At 39.6% G+C, this 18,392-nt stretch overlaps 1 protein-coding gene across 2 annotated transcripts in view; it reads left to right on the top strand.

Annotated features, from left to right (window-relative positions):
- The first annotated feature begins 708 nt into the window (after positions 1 to 708).
- The window catches only part of spata20 (spermatogenesis associated 20), a 66,182-nt gene continuing 48,498 nt past the window's right edge, over positions 709 to 18,392 (top strand). The window contains exons 1-12 of one of the 2 annotated variants that reach the window (XM_017695903.2): positions 709 to 982; positions 2,223 to 2,360; positions 3,369 to 3,433; positions 3,522 to 3,676; positions 3,801 to 3,944; positions 4,148 to 4,349; positions 5,527 to 5,657; positions 5,753 to 5,857; positions 7,686 to 7,760; positions 8,219 to 8,431; positions 9,439 to 9,631; positions 11,750 to 11,918. In XM_017695903.2, coding sequence (XP_017551392.1) covers positions 780 to 982; positions 2,223 to 2,360; positions 3,369 to 3,433; positions 3,522 to 3,676; positions 3,801 to 3,944; positions 4,148 to 4,349; positions 5,527 to 5,657; positions 5,753 to 5,857; positions 7,686 to 7,760; positions 8,219 to 8,431; positions 9,439 to 9,631; positions 11,750 to 11,918 — 1,793 coding nt within the window. In that variant the 5' untranslated portion in view covers positions 709 to 779. The other variant, XM_017695904.2, reaches the window with a different exon arrangement.

The raw sequence follows: 18,392 nt of genomic DNA on the forward strand, positions 1-18,392 counted from the left end.
TGGGCAAAATAACTGCTTGAGAAACTCAAGAGAGAATAAAAAACCCTCAAGCACACATTGAAATGTCATTAACACGTCTATCCGCTGTTCAATCACTGTCTTATTACGTGTACGATTTTATACAAAATGCTGAATTAAATTAAAGGACCCATATTGTGGAAAACACACTTGCCATGTAAACATTACTAAAGTTTCAAAATGTACCATTCTTTCATTTACAGCATTGGGCTGACGCTCTTATCCAGAGCGACTTACAATTTGATCTTTAGAAAGCAGAGGTGATACCCACTACACTACACCAACTTATATATATGTGTATATATATATATATATATATATATATATATATATATATATATATATATATATATATATATATATATATATAGTTTTTGTGAGGTCGAAACAACAACCATATTAAGCTTAATATGTCCTGCCTATTCAGCCTGTGGACGTTTAGATCCGTTTATTCAAGTCAGTAAGTTATAAGTGTTTCTTGAATGAGGCACAACACAGAGCGGCCAATCAGAATAGAGGCCATTTACTTATATCTGTCTTAAAGTCATATATATATATATATATATATATATATATATATATATATATATATATATATATGCCCATTTTATCCCTTAGAATTAAATAAGATGTTTTGTTGCAGTGACTTTAAGACAGAGTAGTGCCCCCCTGTGGCAGATGTGTGAACTTCAAGAAGCGTCACTGACAGACAGTCCAGTGCCAGAGTTGCCACTCCAGGCGGGACTGTTCTTGGATTTAGGATGCTCAGACTGGCCTGGACACGGTCACCCTCATCTTCTAGACGCTTCGGACCCTCCAGGCTGCTTAGTGGAGCTTTCTTGAGAAAAGACAGAGCTCGTAGTCATTCCTTGTTTAACAGACGGGTCTCTGAACCCACGCCCACCCACGACATTGACAGCTATCCTAAACTTCTGAATTTCAGGTCTTCCCAGGGTAGCTTCAGGTAAAAACGAAAACACGTCCACTGAACCGATTGAATCGTGTGGTAACAGAGCTAAGTGGCCAACTGAACGCCGTCTATCCACTGTTTCTGTGGTTCTGTGTGAGGGCTAGTTAGCACTTTATCCCTGTCCGCTAACTGATGTAAACAAACGTAGGTTAAGTTCCCAGCCAGCTTGCTTGCCTGGCATATCCAGCAAACAAGCTGTTTAGTAAAAGAGGCAAGCGCCACGACAAAACGGTGACTTGCTTGGTTGAAAAATCTGTTTTACACACAGGCTGACAGCAAGAGATACAGCAGTACAAGCTAGTGGAGGAGATTAGCTAAACTAGCCAGGAAGCTTGGCTGCTCAGCGTGTCTCGCATAGCGTTATGTGTAATAGATGCACAGCTAGCTTGCTAACAGACCTGTCAGGGAGCTGTTTGTAAGACTTAGTAAGGCAGAACGTATACAGTTTCATTTCATTTAACACCGTAGGATTTTGATAAATGCCTGTCAACAACGAATGACATTCAGACGTGGTAAGTCTGAAATAGGTCTGAACTCTGATGCCATATTAAAGGGGGCTTCCACCGATTTCTCAAATTTCTATATAATGCAGTGGATGTAAACAAACTCAGTCAGACTGGGTTGATGTGAAATGGTTCATTTGCAGAGAAGTCTACAGGCTCTGATTTCTTTACAGTGGTGGTGATGGGAACCAGAGTTCCTAATGTCTACAACTCAAGTGTGAGCATTTTATTTCGTGTCCAAACCCCACTAGTCAACCTACACGTGTCTTTCTGTTTTCATGTAACGTCGATTGTGGTTAAATTATTGTCAGTCTAAAAAAAAATGTTTTCTTTGGTACTGTTTTGCAGCACCCTTCATATACCATGATTAAAAATAAATGGCTTAAAATAAGTTTTAGACCAAAACTTTATCACAAATCCACTGTAAAACGATGTCTCATACCTCAGGCAGTGTGTTCATAACCATAATTCATAGTTTAATGCGATAACTTTCTGTGAGGGAGCTTTTAGAGAAGGACGTCTGGTTCCGAACTGTGAACAGTTCTGGCTCTGTAAGTTTCTGTAGAATGAAGCATTTCACACTAAACCTCTTTAAGTGTTTTGTTTACATATAAACCATTTAAATATGTAGAAAATGTGAGTGGAGTTCCCCTTTAAGTTAATTGTTCATCTACGGTAATGCACAAGTTACCTAAGATCCCAACTCTGATGACCTACTTCTATTTGTACAGAGCACCTGGAGCAGCCTGTTTCAGTATGGCATCAGGGGGTGATCGGCAAGAGACTGTACGTCCACCAACACACATGAATCGACTGAGCAAAGAGAGATCCCCCTACTTACTGCAGCATGCACACAACCCTGTTGACTGGTGAGCGCCTCCTTAGAGGAACTTGTATTGCTGTATTGCTGTACTTACGGAATCATATCTTACATTTTCTGTACAATGAATATGTTTAACATTTGTGTAGATATTCCAAAAAAATAGTCACATTAAATTTTTACATAACCATTTTCCAACCTCTCTTTGTCCCTTAACGTTAAACAGGCTGTTTTCGGTACTGTTTGTTTAATGACTGATTTATGTAAATGATGTCTGTTCTCATTTGCTGCCCCCCTGTATTGTGTCTCATTCAGAAAGTGTAAGTGAGTGAGAGTTTAATGGCTTTAAGCTGAATATGTGAATTTTTACTTTTCATGATATAGGACCTTTTAATGAGAAGATGCATTTGTTTAAAAAAAAATACACAACAACCCTTCAAAAACAAGAATTTATTATCAGAGCCTTTTCACAGTTTAGTGTTTGCAGCATTAAGGGCCCATTTCATTAAACAAATGTGTTTTTCTTCTTTTTAATAATAAGAAAAACCAAACGTTTTATGCTTCATATAAACATTGCTAAAATTTCACAACATACAGTTCAGTCCCCAGTGTATGGAGGCTAAGCTACAAAACCAGTCTGTTCTGAAATATCTGTGTCTGTTATGTCACAAAAAACAACGCATTTACTCATATTCAGTCTGCTCCACCTATGCATGTTGAAGTTTTAAGGAGCGGCCCAGACTGTTTTTTGAATGTAATACTATACAGGGCAACCAATCAGAGCAGAGGTCATTTAAATATTTGTTATATTATATATTCTTAAAGGTGCAAAAACAAAATCAGCCTGTTTAATTCTAAAGAATAAAGAGAAGTTGGAAAATGGTCGTGTAAAAATGAAATACAACTGGTTTTGGTACATAGAACAATATTAACACTAACGTAGACCTCAGTAGTAAAATAACATTCAAGAAAAATGTAGGATATGGGATCTTTAATGTATTTATAATGTGCAGCTATTCATTAAATGCACCTCTGCTTCTTTCTTTTTTTGTTTCAGGTTTCCATGGGGAAAAGAGGCATTTGATAAGGCAAAAAGTGAAGACAAGCCCATTTTCTTGTCAGGTAGTATTAGTCGCTTCTGAAAACCTGAAACCCTTTCTGTCATTTTGCCCACTTTGCCATTTACACAGTACATTGTACTCTGTCACAGTGGGTTACTCTACTTGTCACTGGTGTCACGTGATGGAGAGAGAATCATTTGAGGATGAGGAGATTGGGAAGATCCTGAGTGACAACTTTGTTTGTATAAAAGTTGACAGGGAGGAGAGACCTGACGTTGACAAAGTCTACATGACGTTTGTACAGGTTTGGTCCACCGTGAAGGCAGACTGGTCTAATTTGCCACTGTGTACTATTTTCAGCAAATTAAATTTCTGTTAAAGGCAATGCCATATTTTAAGTTTTTCTTCTTTTCTGTCTTGTTCATTAGGCAACTAGTGGAGGTGGTGGCTGGCCGATGAGCGTATGGCTTACTCCAGATCTCAGACCATTCATAGGAGGCACATATTTCCCTCCAAGAGACAGTGGGAGAAGACCTGGATTTAAAACTATACTTTTGCGGATTATGGAACAGGTACAGTGTAAATTGTCTGCAAACTAGTGCATTACACAAGTGAAGGTTTAGTATGCTCAGTTTTGCCACAGCTACTTCTGTCGTAGATAATGGTCTCTTATGAGCTGTTTAATTCTGCTGCCTTTTTAGAGTTTCAATGAAATAGCAGATACATGTTGTCGGTTTCTGGATTACATTCAAATGGCTGGTTGTATTTGTCTCAGTGGCAGAATAACAGAGATGCACTGGAGTCCAGTGGAGAACGGGTGGTGGACGCTCTGCGGAAGGGCACATCCTTCTCAGCCAGCCCAGGAGAAACGCTGCCGTCAGGCCCAGATGTTGCCAACAGATGTTTCCAGCAGCTGGCTCACTCATATGAAGAGGAGTATGGAGGATTTCGAGATGCACCCAAATTCCCCACACCAGGTAAATAGATGCTAAAAAGATCAGAAAATGGTACACATCTGAATCACTAGACGCTGAAGTAAAATTCAAGTATTATTGATCAGACCATTTCTGGTATGCGGTTTAAAGGAGATTCCTAAAACTCTGTTGGATGAAGAAGTTTATGACTTCGGTTTTACTAGTTGACTAGTTATTCAAATAAAGTAGTCGACTAGTCTTGAATGTTCTGGACGTCTGTGAGAAGCTTTGTAAGAGGAGATGGGATGGTAGATGCTGTGGTTAAAGGTATGAGTTTTTGTTGTACTTCGGTAAGTTTCAGCCTCAGGCACTCTTCCCCAGGCTGATTGATGTAAAATGCACACTAAAATCACCACAGCTCGCAGACTCTCACTTCTCATTGAAAATTTAAACCAGCTTTGACTATCTGGATTTCTGTCTAGTGGTTTATCAGCCTGATGGGGAATAAATAACTTTTTTGTTAGTTTGATGATCACATATAGCATTAAACAGTCTGTGATTGCTTGATTTGCATGTCAGTTAAATGGCCCTTTCCTATCAGAGACAGCAGTTCTCAGAAACTAGTTTGTCTTATGAGCCTGTATTTCAGTGCAGTCTTACTCAGCTTGCAGCAGAATTAGTTTCAGGTCATGTAGCGTTGCCACACTAACGAAGTACCTTGGGTTTTGTGTTTAGCAAAAAAAAGTGTATATATACTTTTCCTTTCCTGCCTATTTACTGCAGATTTTTAACCCCCACTGTATTCCAAGAACTGCCCTTGACTGCTGACCACAGCGCCAGCTAGTGGAATTATAGTTGACTAGACAGTGCAACCCCTAGTAAGCTTCTTCTCAGTTAAGTTAAGTGATACTTTATTGATCCCACAACCGGGGAAATTCCACCTCCGCATTTAACCCATCCATGATGTGAAACACCACATACACACTAGTGAATACACACACACTAGGGGGCAGTGAGCACACTTGCCCGGAGCGGTGGGCAGCCCTATCTACAGCGCCCGGGGAGCAGTTGGGAGTTAGGTGTCTTGCTCAAGGACACCTCAGTCATGGACTGTCAGCCCTGGGGATCGAACCAGCAACCTGCCAGCTCCCTAACCTCCAGCCCACGACTGCCCCAATGCCTCAGTGTTGTACTGATTGTAATTTCATGCAGAGTGACCCTCTGTGTTTCTGTGTTACAGTGAACCTGATGTTCCTGATGTCATTTTGGGCAGTAAATCGTGCTTCCACTGAGGGAGCAGAGGCATTGCAGATGACTCTCCACACCCTCAGAATGATGGCTTTAGGGGGAATTCATGATCATGTGGCTCAGGTAATCCACAGGAAAATAAAATTGTATCGAGCTCCACAGTTTGCCCAATTTCTTTTTCTTTCTGCTTTTGTCTTTCTTTCTTTCATCTGTCTCAGGGTTTTCACAGATACTCTACAGACTCCTCTTGGCATGTGCCCCATTTTGAGAAGATGCTGTATGATCAGGCCCAGCTGGCGGTTGCCTACATCACTGCCTACCAGGTGTGTGAGTTTGTGTGAGTGTAGGTTCTTCTCTAAAGGCTGCCTTTTCCCCCAACACCGCATATATTTGGTTTCACTGACTTGCATGAATGTCAGCGCTGTCAAAAGATTTCTTTGCAACTAATCACATTATTTTATGTAGTTAATTGTAATTAATCACATTTGTCTTGTTTGGTGAAATCTGACCTGAAATAAGGAGTGCATTTTATTATGTGTATATGAGTGAACAAATTCATATATTTATTACTTTTAGTAATTCAGTAATTTATTTTTATCACATGAATGCAGGGTTCGCTTGAACATGAAAATCATTTCCATAGAATGAACTAAGTGTTGTATCATTGATTTCCAGCGAGAGCAACAATGGCTGCATGTTCTAACCAGTAAGTGTATATGTCATGTATACAGAGTATATGCAGAAGTTTGGGCCCCCTGTTTAAATGACATGTTTAGTTAATTTTCTAAGTGAAATAAGTTAACACATCTTCTACAGAGAATACACATTTAATGCACAATTATTGTTTCATTTAACATCTTGGGGAAAAATATATACCATAGTATTATTTTTCTGTTTCGTTCAATACAACATGTAATGTGATCTGTGTATTCAAACCTTTGCATATGACTGTATCATGTCAATGGTTCCAACTCCTCCACAGTTGCAGCCATCTTGCACTCACTCAAAATTTTGTTATAGTGGAGGCTTAAGGGTAACTAGCTTTCCCATAGGTCTTCTATGTCCACTCCCAAATTACTGATATTGCATCAGTGATATGTTTTGTTTTGGTGATAACAAAAAAAATAAATAATTGCATTGTGGAAATAACTTTTAGCAAGAGAGCCATTAACAGAACTTGTCCTTTACAAGCTGCATTTGAGCAAGACATAGGCTACATTCGTATTACAAGCCTTAATGATTCACATTTGTGTTGGTGAGTTACTCAAATCTGTCATTAATGTTAATCAACCAGTGTCCTGAAATGACCTGTATGCACCAATCCTAATCAATAATATCATGTGAAAGAACTACATGCATCATGCATAGCAAACAATTAAATTAGGTCAGTTGGGTCAACAAAAGGGTCAGTTGGTTTTGCGCTGTTTATTGACACTAACTTCAGGTTAGGCGCTGCTTCCACATAAACACTGAAACAGTGTAAAAAAATCATGAATTCCAATATGACCTTTCTCATTACTGGGTTGCATGGCCATGAATCTGATATGTATCCCATCTAGGGCCATATACAAAAGTGGCTCAGATCTCATTTGAAAAGTCATATTTTCAGGTCCACACAGCTCTTAAAAAATCATATTAAGTCATATTAAGTTGTGCCACTTCATGCTGGTAATGTGACTCTAGCCATAGCAACACATAATGAGCAGCTGGGCTTCAGCCTATATTACTATGGGCGGTTTAGTGGGTCCAAGTAGGAAAATGCATTGACTGCATTAGAAACATTAATAACTTTTAGAATTTACTGTGTTGTAAGCATGTTAACCTTGACGACACCAATGCACATATACTCTCACTATTACTATAGACTGGAGGTAGACGCACATCCGAAAAAAATCATGTATTAACATATAATAGAAAGTAGCATGGAAGTACTGATTATTTTTCAGTTCTCTTCTGTTTTTTTTAGAATCTTTAAACAACCTTAAAGATTTAATAAATTGGGCATGTTGAAAACGGAGCTTGTTCACTTGGATAAAGGTCACTTGACTCACTTGGTTTCGCTAAATCTGTAAAAAAAAGCACAACATCTCAGTATTTCGCTTTATACTTGTTGTAACAGTGCTGTGGTACGGTTGCTGTTTCTCTCTGTAGGTGTCTGGAGAGCACCTTTTTGCAGATGTTGCCATCGATGTGTTGCAGTACGTCTCCAGAGACCTTAGCCACAAGGTGTGCCATCTTCCTACTCATTAGTAATTGCTTTCCATAGCCTTGCTGAGTTGGCACCATACAAAAAGCCACCAGGTCTGTGGCCATTTTGAGGTCAGCCCACCTCCATGCAGTGGCAGAGCACAGTGGCCATTTTGTGATGATGAATGGTCCGCTTCCAGTGAATGAAAAGCACAATTGAAATCCCTTGAATGATTAGGATTTTATTTCTCATGATTTATGAACTAATTAGGTGTTAAGAGAATTCATCATTGTGCTAATGTACTGTAGGCTATAGATTCTGTATGTTCTTGTATGTGGGGGCCTTTGGTGGAGGTCAGCTTCTGTGACTGCTGAACGCACTATTATAAGAGAGCAAGACCAGAGGTCACTTTAGAAAATGCAGCGTTAAATGCTGCTATGTTTAAAATGTTTTTAATAATTGCATGGTTGCTTTAACACTCTGCTGCCTCCTACAGTCTGGAGGCTTCTACAGTGCTGAGGATGCAGACTCGCTGCCCACACCTGAGTCCAGTGAGAAGAGAGAAGGCGCATTCTGTGTTTGGACAGCTGGAGAGGTCAGGGAGCTGCTCTCAGATACGGTGGAGGGGGCCACTGAGGGTGCGACACAGGCTGACATCTTCATGCATCATTATGGTGTGAAAGACCAAGGCAATGTGGAGCTAGAACAGGTGTGCATAATGTCTTGCTGGTAACCAAGCAAAAAAGTGTTAACATGATTTCATCTTACAGAATGAAGGTTTTCATTCTACTTTTTTAATAAGCATATACAGTAGTGTTCAAAAGTCAGAGACCATCCTTCATGTGTTTCATTTGTTACTTTAGTCAGTTATTAGATATTAATTTTCAGTGTCTGGGAATCGGTAATCATATAATAAAGTAATAAATGACACAATATTACATTTAAATACAATGTAATTTTTAAGTATTTAAGGTGTCCATCCTTTGCCTTTAAAACAGCTGCCAAGAGGTTTGCTTTCAATTTTTCAAAGAAATCCTCAGGGATATTTTTCCACATCCAAAGTTCAGTCGTAGAAGTTGATTGCATTTTCTACTTCTCACAATCCAAGTTATCCCAAACACATTCAATGTCACTGAGGTCTGAACTCTGGGGTGGTCAGTCCATCATTTTGGGAGCACCAGCAGCTTCTGTATTTGATTTGCAATTTTTCTTCTTTTTTGTCTGTCTCCTTTTCTCAGTAACGACTTCTTAACAGCTACATGTCCTTTCAGACTCATAGTGCTGAATTGTCTTCCCACAGTGGGAGGATGGACAGAAAGACCTGTGGATTGTTTCAGATCTGAAGCAAAATTGAGGCTTCATTTTCTCCACTCTCTCAAAGATGGTGATAGTTGTGGTGGTCTAAAAGGTCTTGCTCAGTTGTTAGGAATCACATTTTCTCTGTGTCTTTTAAGAATTTTTTGAACTCTAGTTCCTTTGACTTTTTCCCCTTTCCTTATATAAGTGGAATATCTTATATCTAATCTCCACAGAAGTATCTCCTGAAAAAATGAACAGCACATACTTAAAGGCCTGAAAGTAAATAAATAAAGGGTGGTCTTTGCACAGTGTTGTATGAATAGTCAAACTGTCATTTTTCTTCCTACTTTGCCTGTAATAAGAATGTGTCCTCCTTCTGCGGCTTCTGCTTATCTTTTCTTTTTCGGGTGTCTGCAGGACCCACATGGTGAGTTGCAGGGCCAGAATGTGCTGATAGTGCGGTATTCAGTAGAGCTCACTGCTGCTCGCTTTGGCCTCAGTGTGGAAAGACTGACTGAAGTGCTTGCCAGTGCTAGGACAAAACTTGCTGAAGTGCGCAGAGCACGCCCTCCACCTCATCTGGACACTAAGATGCTGGCCTCCTGGAATGGTACAACCCTACAACCTATTTAATGTGCCCTCTTTTTATTCTTATCATTAAGGCAGGAAGTATAGTCATCAGTGAAGTGTGGTAAACTGGGCACTTTGCTAATTAGTGTTCTTAATTACTTTCCATAGAATGCTTCCTAATCAAAATACCCATCAATTAATAAGTAAAATGCTGACGCATGAATAAAACAAGCCATAGGTATAGCCCTGGAGGACTCAGCTTGCCCACTCAAACCCACTCGATTATTGATCGTGGTAGGCCAACAATGCCATTGCAAATGCAATGCTGTGATATTGTTTTCACTAATAGCACCGCTGCTGTGAGCATTCTCTGGAGATTGGCTTGCTGAGAAATGTGAGGCCAAGTTTTTGAAAGCTCTTTGAGAAGCTTTCTGTACTGTGTGCCCTCCCAATGAAAAGCTATCAAAACCTTCACAGGGTTCCCTGGCCCTTTCAGAGCCCCCTACATGTCTAACACTGCTCATAGTGACTAATGAAGTGATATTTTAATTGAAGAAAGATGGAGACATTGTTTAATCACAGTGGTCCTTAGTGTGCTGCACTCCATTACTTTGCTAATTCACTAAGACTGTGTATCTCTACCTGCAAAGTAGCTCACATTAATCAAAGATGATGGGGCCCCTCTCACATTTCTATGGGCTAATGGAACGCTCTGACAGGCGTATTGTTAGTGATCCTGAGCTCACACAGCCTGTGTTTCTTCAGATCAAATATCCCTCAGCAACGCTCCTCTTTTCTAAGTAGCACCGTGGCAATTCTTTAAGTATTGTGTTTAATGTAGATATGAATGGAGTAGCACCATTAAAGAGACAACATGCTGACAGAAGGGCAGTTTGTAGGCTTATCTCTTTTCTCTTTTTGCTATTAAGTTTCCACAGATATTTTATAGGTAAAATATCCTGCTGATGAAGCATTAATGTAGCCTTCTTATAAGACATTTATTTTGTTTGATTACAGCAAACCTATACCTGTAGTGTGATAGGAATTTTTAGGACTGGACTGGACTGGTAAACCTGATCACTTAACACCATCATTGGTTAAAATAACAAAAACACATCAGTGCATCCAAACTTGACCTAGAGTGAGGTTATAACACAATATGACTTTGTTATAACTCTCAGCATAATACTGACCTGATTCTTACACAGTTTCTGCTATTTATTTTTGTTATTTATTTTGACTCAGAATTGACAATGATCCTCAAATGACTGTCATATCAGTTAAACCACTTAATTAAATTCAATTAATTAGAACTATTGGAATATGCTGCATTTTTGTCCATATAAATTAGAGCAGTGATCATGGAATTGGCTGTTTTTTTTTTACATGAACATATGAAACAACCTAGTATACCTCCAGTACTTTCTATTGGCAGAGTTGTTACATATATAACAGTATTTCATCTTTTAAAAATCAGTATATAATTACACTACAACATTTTGGTGTAGTGTAGCAACAACATCCAAATACAGCACGAATGCCTGTATCTGACTCATGTTATTTATGTTATAAAATTGCAGAACAGATTAAACAAAATATATATAAATATATAATAAATTGGCCGATTGCCTGTTGTGTATTTGGAGCAAAGATCTGTTGATTCTGATTGTGGTTGATTTCAGTTGTGTATCCCTATAAAATGAATTCTCAACACTTTAGCTTCTAATGTACTGGACAAAATTTCTTTAAGTAACGATTGGTGGCAAACTGTTCATGTTGGTCTAGCCCTAATATGTATGAATAATCTCACTGTATAAGGCTGATTGATGTGGTGTAGCTCTAGAGCTCAGCAATATGTCAAAAATGTAATGTCACAACACTTCACAAAGTTTTTGCTATACATGATATGTCAAAAATGGTCATAAAATACTAGCAAAAATGATTTGTAGTCAAGTTGGTGCTCTCTTTGTAATGAGACATGCAGTAGGAAAGTGTTTAAATATTCTGATAATATCCACAATATGATATGAAAAGAATTCTGTGACATAATTTATCCCAATAATGATAAACATTGCCATATTGTCCTGCCCTATGTAGCTCCACAAAAAATGCATGGATTTATTTATTTATTTATTTTTTTGTGCTCCCTCTGTCTTAGGGCTGATGCTGTCAGGGTTTGCACGGGTTGGGGCTGTGTTGGGGGACAAGGCCCTGCTCCAGAGAGCAGAGCAGGCTGCACAGTTTCTCCGAGAGCATTTGTGGGATGAAGAGAGACAGCGGATGCTGCACTCCTGCTATCGCGGGGACAACATGGAAGTCGAGCAAACGTAAGAAACATCCCTTGGTCTCTCGCTTTTTAAATAAGGTTACACAACTGTGGCAGTAGATTAGAAGCAAACATTGTGTTGTTGTGTTCTCTTACATGAGGGAATGGGTTGACCCATCTTTTCAGTTCTTTTTTGCCTGTGGATTTGGCAGGACACATTTATTTTCACATAGAGGAAAGTGCTGCTTCCTTAATTCATTCTGTGAAAGTGTGGGCACCTCACAGCTGGCATTTCTCCATTTGTTTGATGCTCAACCCACTCCAGTTTGGAAAAAAAAGCAAAGACTGACTGTAGTGTATTTTGTAGGGCTTAACAAATTCTTTATTTCATTTTTACACTAGTATATCTTATTTATCTGTAATGCCATTATGTGGTGCTAATATGTGGCATGGGCAGGCTGTAGCATGCCATGCGTGTACTGGCAAAATGACCATTGTTAAATTTTCAGTTACTCAAGAAAACTAGCACACTTCCTCCATCCTCTTTCCCAACATAATACACCCCTCATAATTGCCTTGGCACACATTTTTCGGATGTAGAGATGACCCAGAGTCAGCAGAAAACAAAACACTCTTTGCACTAGCACACATAGTCATTGGCCTTATTTTGGAGGTGCCCTCTCACTTTTATCCCTCAGTTGCCTACACTGTCAGCTCAGCAATCTCTATGATGCTGAACAATCTCTCTCTCTTGCCATTTTTTTTGCTGGTGGCTCAGCGGTGCCACTCCTATTCAACCTGAACTGTTTTTGTTGTCAAACCTCAGATGTGGAAAAGCAAATAAACTGCCTTAGATTCATTTCTTTCCATTTATCTGCATACATACTGAAAGTGCATATGCACACACTTAAAAAAGATAGCTCTTCAAGAGTTCTCTAGTAACCTATTATTGATAATCATCATCATCATCATCGCCGTTGCCCGCTAGACCAAACAGGGTCGCGGTAGCAGTTGGGAGAGCAGAGAATCCCAGATGACCCTGTCCCCCGCAGCTTCCTCCAGCTCATTCCCGGGGACCCCAAGCCGCTCCCAGGCCAACTTGGAGACATAATCCCTCCAGCGGGTCCTAGGGCGACCCCAGGGTCTTGTCCATAGGCCGTGCCTGGAACACCGTCACCGGGCGGCGTCCAGGGGGCATCCGGATCAGATGCCTGAACCACCTCAACTGGCTCCTCTCAATGCGGAGGAGTAGCGGCTCTACTCTGAGCTCCTCCCGGATGGCCGAGCTCCTCACTCTATCGCAGAGCGTGTAGCCCACCACCTGACGAGGAAAGCTCATTTCCGCCGCTTGTATTCGCGATCTCGTTCTTTCGGTCATTACCCACAGCTCATGACCATAGGTGAGGGTTGGGATGTAGATCGACCGGTAAACAGAGAGCTTTGTGATTCCGCCAAAAGAACAACATCATCTGCAAATAGCAGAGACGCCACCCTCCGGCCTCCACACATAATGCCCTCCTGACCCTGGCTATGACCTGACACTCTGTCCATGAATATCACGAACAAGAGTGGAGACAGAGCACAACCCTGGCGAAGTGCTAACCCTGAAAGAGTCTGACTTAATGCTGAGTATACGGACACAGCTCTCACTGTGATAATCATTATTCTTTACATTATTAAAGGGCTTTTTGCATTGTGAAAAGGTTCTTCAGACTGATGGAGAATGCGCTGTGGGTGGATCTATATAGCACCAAAAATGGTTCTTCTGTTGTAACAAGCCTAACATCATAAAAGTAGAAGAGCTCTTTTTGGTGCTATATAGAAAACACTATAGCAAAAATGCATTCTCTGCAGCTTTGTTTCTTTTTAAACAAAATACACCCTTTTTTGTCCGCATAAATGATTCATTTAATTTGGAAGTGACATACAGTTCTGTGCAAAAGACCACTCTTCTGTTTATTTAATGTCAAAATGGCAAAAAGTACAAGTTATTAATATTTTCAGTGAAAAGAATAAAAAATTACACAGAAACCTCCAACACTAAGAATAATATGAAATCAAATTTAGGACCCACATGTTATCTTTAATATCAAATTTAATCAATGTTTAATTGGTCCACTCTTTATTTTCATGCAGCCTACTTCCATTTTAATTCTCCAGTGCTTTCAAGTCTTAGCTTTTTCTGGGAGGACACAGCTGTCATGTTGTTTCTAAAGGTGTCACTACCCAAACACACCTTACAAATTTGGGTAACACTTTATTTGAAGGCTACCTACATAAGGGCTTTATGACGCATTCATAAGCAGTGAATAATGTGTTTATGAAGCACTACTTGAACATTTATTAAGTGCTTATGTCGGTTCTCGCAACCTGACATAAGATGTTTTATGAAATAAATGACATTGTACTGACATAATAAGAATAAACGTTGAACATATTTACAGCACTAAACACATTTAAAACACTATACATAATTGCATCAATCATCTTATCCATGCCATGGAGTGAAGAGGGGGTGGTTTCCAGGCAGATTTAACCTGATATCAGTACAATGTCGTCTTAAGAATGCTGACATAAATAGTTATGTATAGTGTTTTAAATATGTTTAGTGCTGTAAATGTGTTCAACGTTTATTCTTATTATGTCAGTACAATGTCATTTATTTCATAAAACATCTTATGTCAGGTTGCGAGAACCGACATAAGCACTTAATAAATGTTCAAGTAGTGCTTCATAAACACATTATTCACTGCTTATGAATGCGTCATGAAGTCCTTATGTAGGTAGCCTTCAAATAGTGTTACCCAAATTTCTTTCTAATGTGCATTTAAAATGGCTAAATGGGATATTTCTGAGGAGAATTGAAATAAGATAATCCACTTGCATAAAGGGCAGGAAAGTCAAAACGCAATGCACACAACTTCTAAGACTATATTTTGGAGCATGTGGCAGTCTCTGCTGTTTGCACAGTACTGTATATGTTGAGAAGAATTAACATAACCTACACATCCTGTAAAATCCATGTATATAGTTATTGGAATAGTCTGCTGTAAATGGGTTCTTTAGTTATGATCTTACATTGGCACTACAGGACAACTCTGTAGAACTAGTATGGATGAAGTGTCGTAATGCAAAGATTAGGAAGACAGAGGGTTTCATTTAGTAATGCGTATAGTAGGTGATAAAACAAAACGGTTAATATTGGTCATTAGCATTTAGCTGTTTAACATCATGCTGTGCACTGCTGTATAAAAAGCTGTCCTTCGTGCAAGTATAGAGAAGTAAAGATCGGTTCAGTAACTGTGTGCAAACAAAGTAGATGCATATTACAAATAAGTGAGTAATGCTGAAAGTGTAGTGGCACTGACTTTCCATGCTGTACTGCCTTCTGTGTCACTCTCTTACTGTTTAATATCATACTGCATATTTTGACAGAAATAATGTATCGCAGGGATCACAATGGAAACTATTTAGAAATATTTAGTGTAGAAAATATTTGTAAATACTAAGTGGTGTAATGACAGTATGGAGAGCTGGTTGTTGTGCTCTCAGGAGCCAGTGTGTGCAATGCTGTTTGTTTAGAGAAGCAGGATGCTGAAATACTGAATGTTGAGCTGCTTTTAATTTGCCCCTGCTCTGTTGCTGGAGGATTTCCCTTCTCTGAGAGTAATAACTGAGAGTCTCAAAACACAGGCAGTCGCAACATTATTAAATTACATGAGAGGAAAGACTGCAGCACGTCTGCTGATTGTGTATCTGCTCCGCTTAATTTCGTCCTCAAAAGGAAACATTCCCTTTCCCGCTTCCTCCTTGTGAATTTTTTACATGGCAAATTAAAGTCTTCTCAAGAGCCGAATCAAACATTCAGAGGCAGGGGCGTAAGGAATTAATATCTGATAAGAAGGAGGCGGCTTTTCTTGCAATAGTTGTCAAATGAAGAATCTTTTATAGATGGAATTGAATTAGTCTGATTTATGACTGAAATATTACGCTGTGATATCTGGATCAGGTATAGTGGTCGTAACGTGTAGCATCTGGTCATTCTACTGCTACTGTAATTGGAAAGGAATTTTCGCACCTGCTCTGCGTCATTCATTTGTGTTTACAAACTTCTCCACTCAGACCTTGTGGGTAGGTCTGTGTATATTGATTTTGAACGATTGCATTTCCTCAGGAGAGACAGAGGTATGTTTTCAAGCTTAGGAAATCGTGCTATGGAATGGCTGTGTTTTGAGGAGGCTGCATCACCTGGGGAGTCGAGAGAGGGAAGAAATGGAAAATCGAGGCACAGAGCAGTTCATTAAAAATTGACTGGCCTAGTTTGATTTGTTTTTGCTGTCTCACAGGTCTTTTCACAAGTTCAGTAGAAGCTCTCCACCCTGAGTTCAGCCGCAGAAACAGAAGAATCATGTTTTTCCACTGAACCCAGTGCTCTCGTTGTGAACAGAATGTACCTGAGGCAAAACCTCTTTCACAGCGCACCAAAAGTAGCCCTGCATTCTGAATGACTCTGGAACTTTGTGTAGATGACATTTTAATAGCGCTCCAACACTCACAACTGGCTACAGCGACATGTCAGGGTCAGATGGAGGGTCAGAGCTTCCATAGCTATTCTCTCATCTCTGGAAATCTCAGTCATGTAAACATGACTTGAACCTAGAAGAATTGAGGTCGTCTCAAGCGCTAGACCTTCTCCTCACATTCTCCTAACACAATGTTATCTTCAGTGCTGTCACTATCAGCTCTCTCACACTCAGCCACCTAAAGTGGGACCTCACACTGGATGTGCCTGGAACCAGAGGCTGAAAAGTCCCTGATACGTTCTGTTGAATCAACAAAGTCGTCTATTTTAAGCTTCAAAGAATTTCCTTTGCTATCTGGCTATGTCTTTCAAGTCTGCTGTAGTGAGCGCTCTTAATGTATAATGTCAGCTGCTTTCTCACCAACATTTCGCAGGCAAACATCTCATCAATGTCTTCATATGTAGCGTACTGTGCAAAAGTCAGAGACTACCCTTTACTGATATAATTTCCATCAAAATGCCCATTAAGTACAAGTTATTAATTTTTTAATGAGATTACATATAACATGATTATCCATTTGCATAAGGAAGGTGAAATTCAAAGGTAACAGAAAAAACAGTTTTATTTTTATAGATAAAATTTTATAAATATAGTCCTTATATAGAGTTCAAAGTATTTAAGGAGAAAGTGGGACTCCTAACAACCATGCAAGACCTGGTTGACCACCAAAACTCCATCAGAAAAACACCACTTAAAGCTTTCAGCTTTGAAAAAGAGGAGAAAATCAAGCTTCACTCTTAGATCTGACAAAATCTACAGATTTTACTGTCTATCCCTCTACTGCAAGGAGACAACTGGACACTATGAGTCTGAAAAATATGTAGCTTTCAAGAAGCGCTTACTGAAAAAAAGAAATAGATTAAAAAAATTAAGAACATTTGAAAAACAAACAAAGAAGGTGTTGGGGTTCTCAGAACAAAATGAAAACAAAACCGACTTCTAAGACTGAACTTTGGAGCTTTACAAGAAGCACAAAACATCTCTGCAGACTTCTTGGAAAAACTGAGACCAAGTCTCCAGAAAAGAATGGAAGTTATAATAGGCAGTAAGAGACTTCTGTTTAATTTTCTTTTAAAAATATTTTTGTAAAAAGAGCTTACACTGTAAAATGAATAGCTTGTACTTATAAAATGTAGGTTGGTCTCTGAATTTGCACAGTAGTTGATTTTTCAAACAAAACAGAAGGTAGAATCTATGTTCAAGCTGGCCAGGAGATGTGCTTTTACATGTTTGGCAATGAGAGGAGGAAATGAGGGAAGTAAATCGTTTGTGGAAACGAGCTGCAGAACCAATAATCGTGATCACTAACTTTAGAAAATAATTTCCTCCCACAGTCCAAAGACATGCATTCAGGACGATTGGACGCACAAAATTGCCCCTAGGTGTGAATGTGTGCGTAATTGCGTGTGTATGTCTGTCAGTCTGTCTGCCCTGCGATGGACTGGCGACCTGTCCAGGGTGCATCCTGCCTTCCTACCTGATGACAGCTGGGAGAGGCTCCAGCTTGCCCCGCGACCCAGAAGGATAAGCGGTTTTGTGTGTGAAGGAAGAGAAAAGAAAAAGGTTCTACGGAAGTACATCCACTTAGAACAATAATGAGCATTGTTGACCAAAACTGGTCTTAAGACTAATATGCTTTCGGGAAATTATGTTATGATCAGTCCTGTCACTTTCACACCTCTCCAGTCTAGTTCCACTAATAGTTATCTTGGTACTTAGGGCTGTTCACTAGCAAACTAAGGCTTTTATAGTAGGTATATGGCAATTTGACCAGGACAACGAACATCCCTGAAGAGCTTTGGAGACAGACGCACAGGGGATGCAGAGGGGGAATAAACCAGTGCACGGGGAAAGTGAGGGAGAGATGGTGGAGGTTTATGGAGAAAAGAGGATATAAGCCGCGTCTCCCCTCCCTCATCATGGGCAACATGAGGTCGCTGGCGAATAAGATG

The sequence above is a fragment of the Pygocentrus nattereri genome, chromosome 13 (genome assembly GCF_015220715.1).
Source record: "Pygocentrus nattereri isolate fPygNat1 chromosome 13, fPygNat1.pri, whole genome shotgun sequence".
NCBI classification, from domain to species: Eukaryota; Metazoa; Chordata; class Actinopteri; order Characiformes; family Serrasalmidae; genus Pygocentrus; species Pygocentrus nattereri.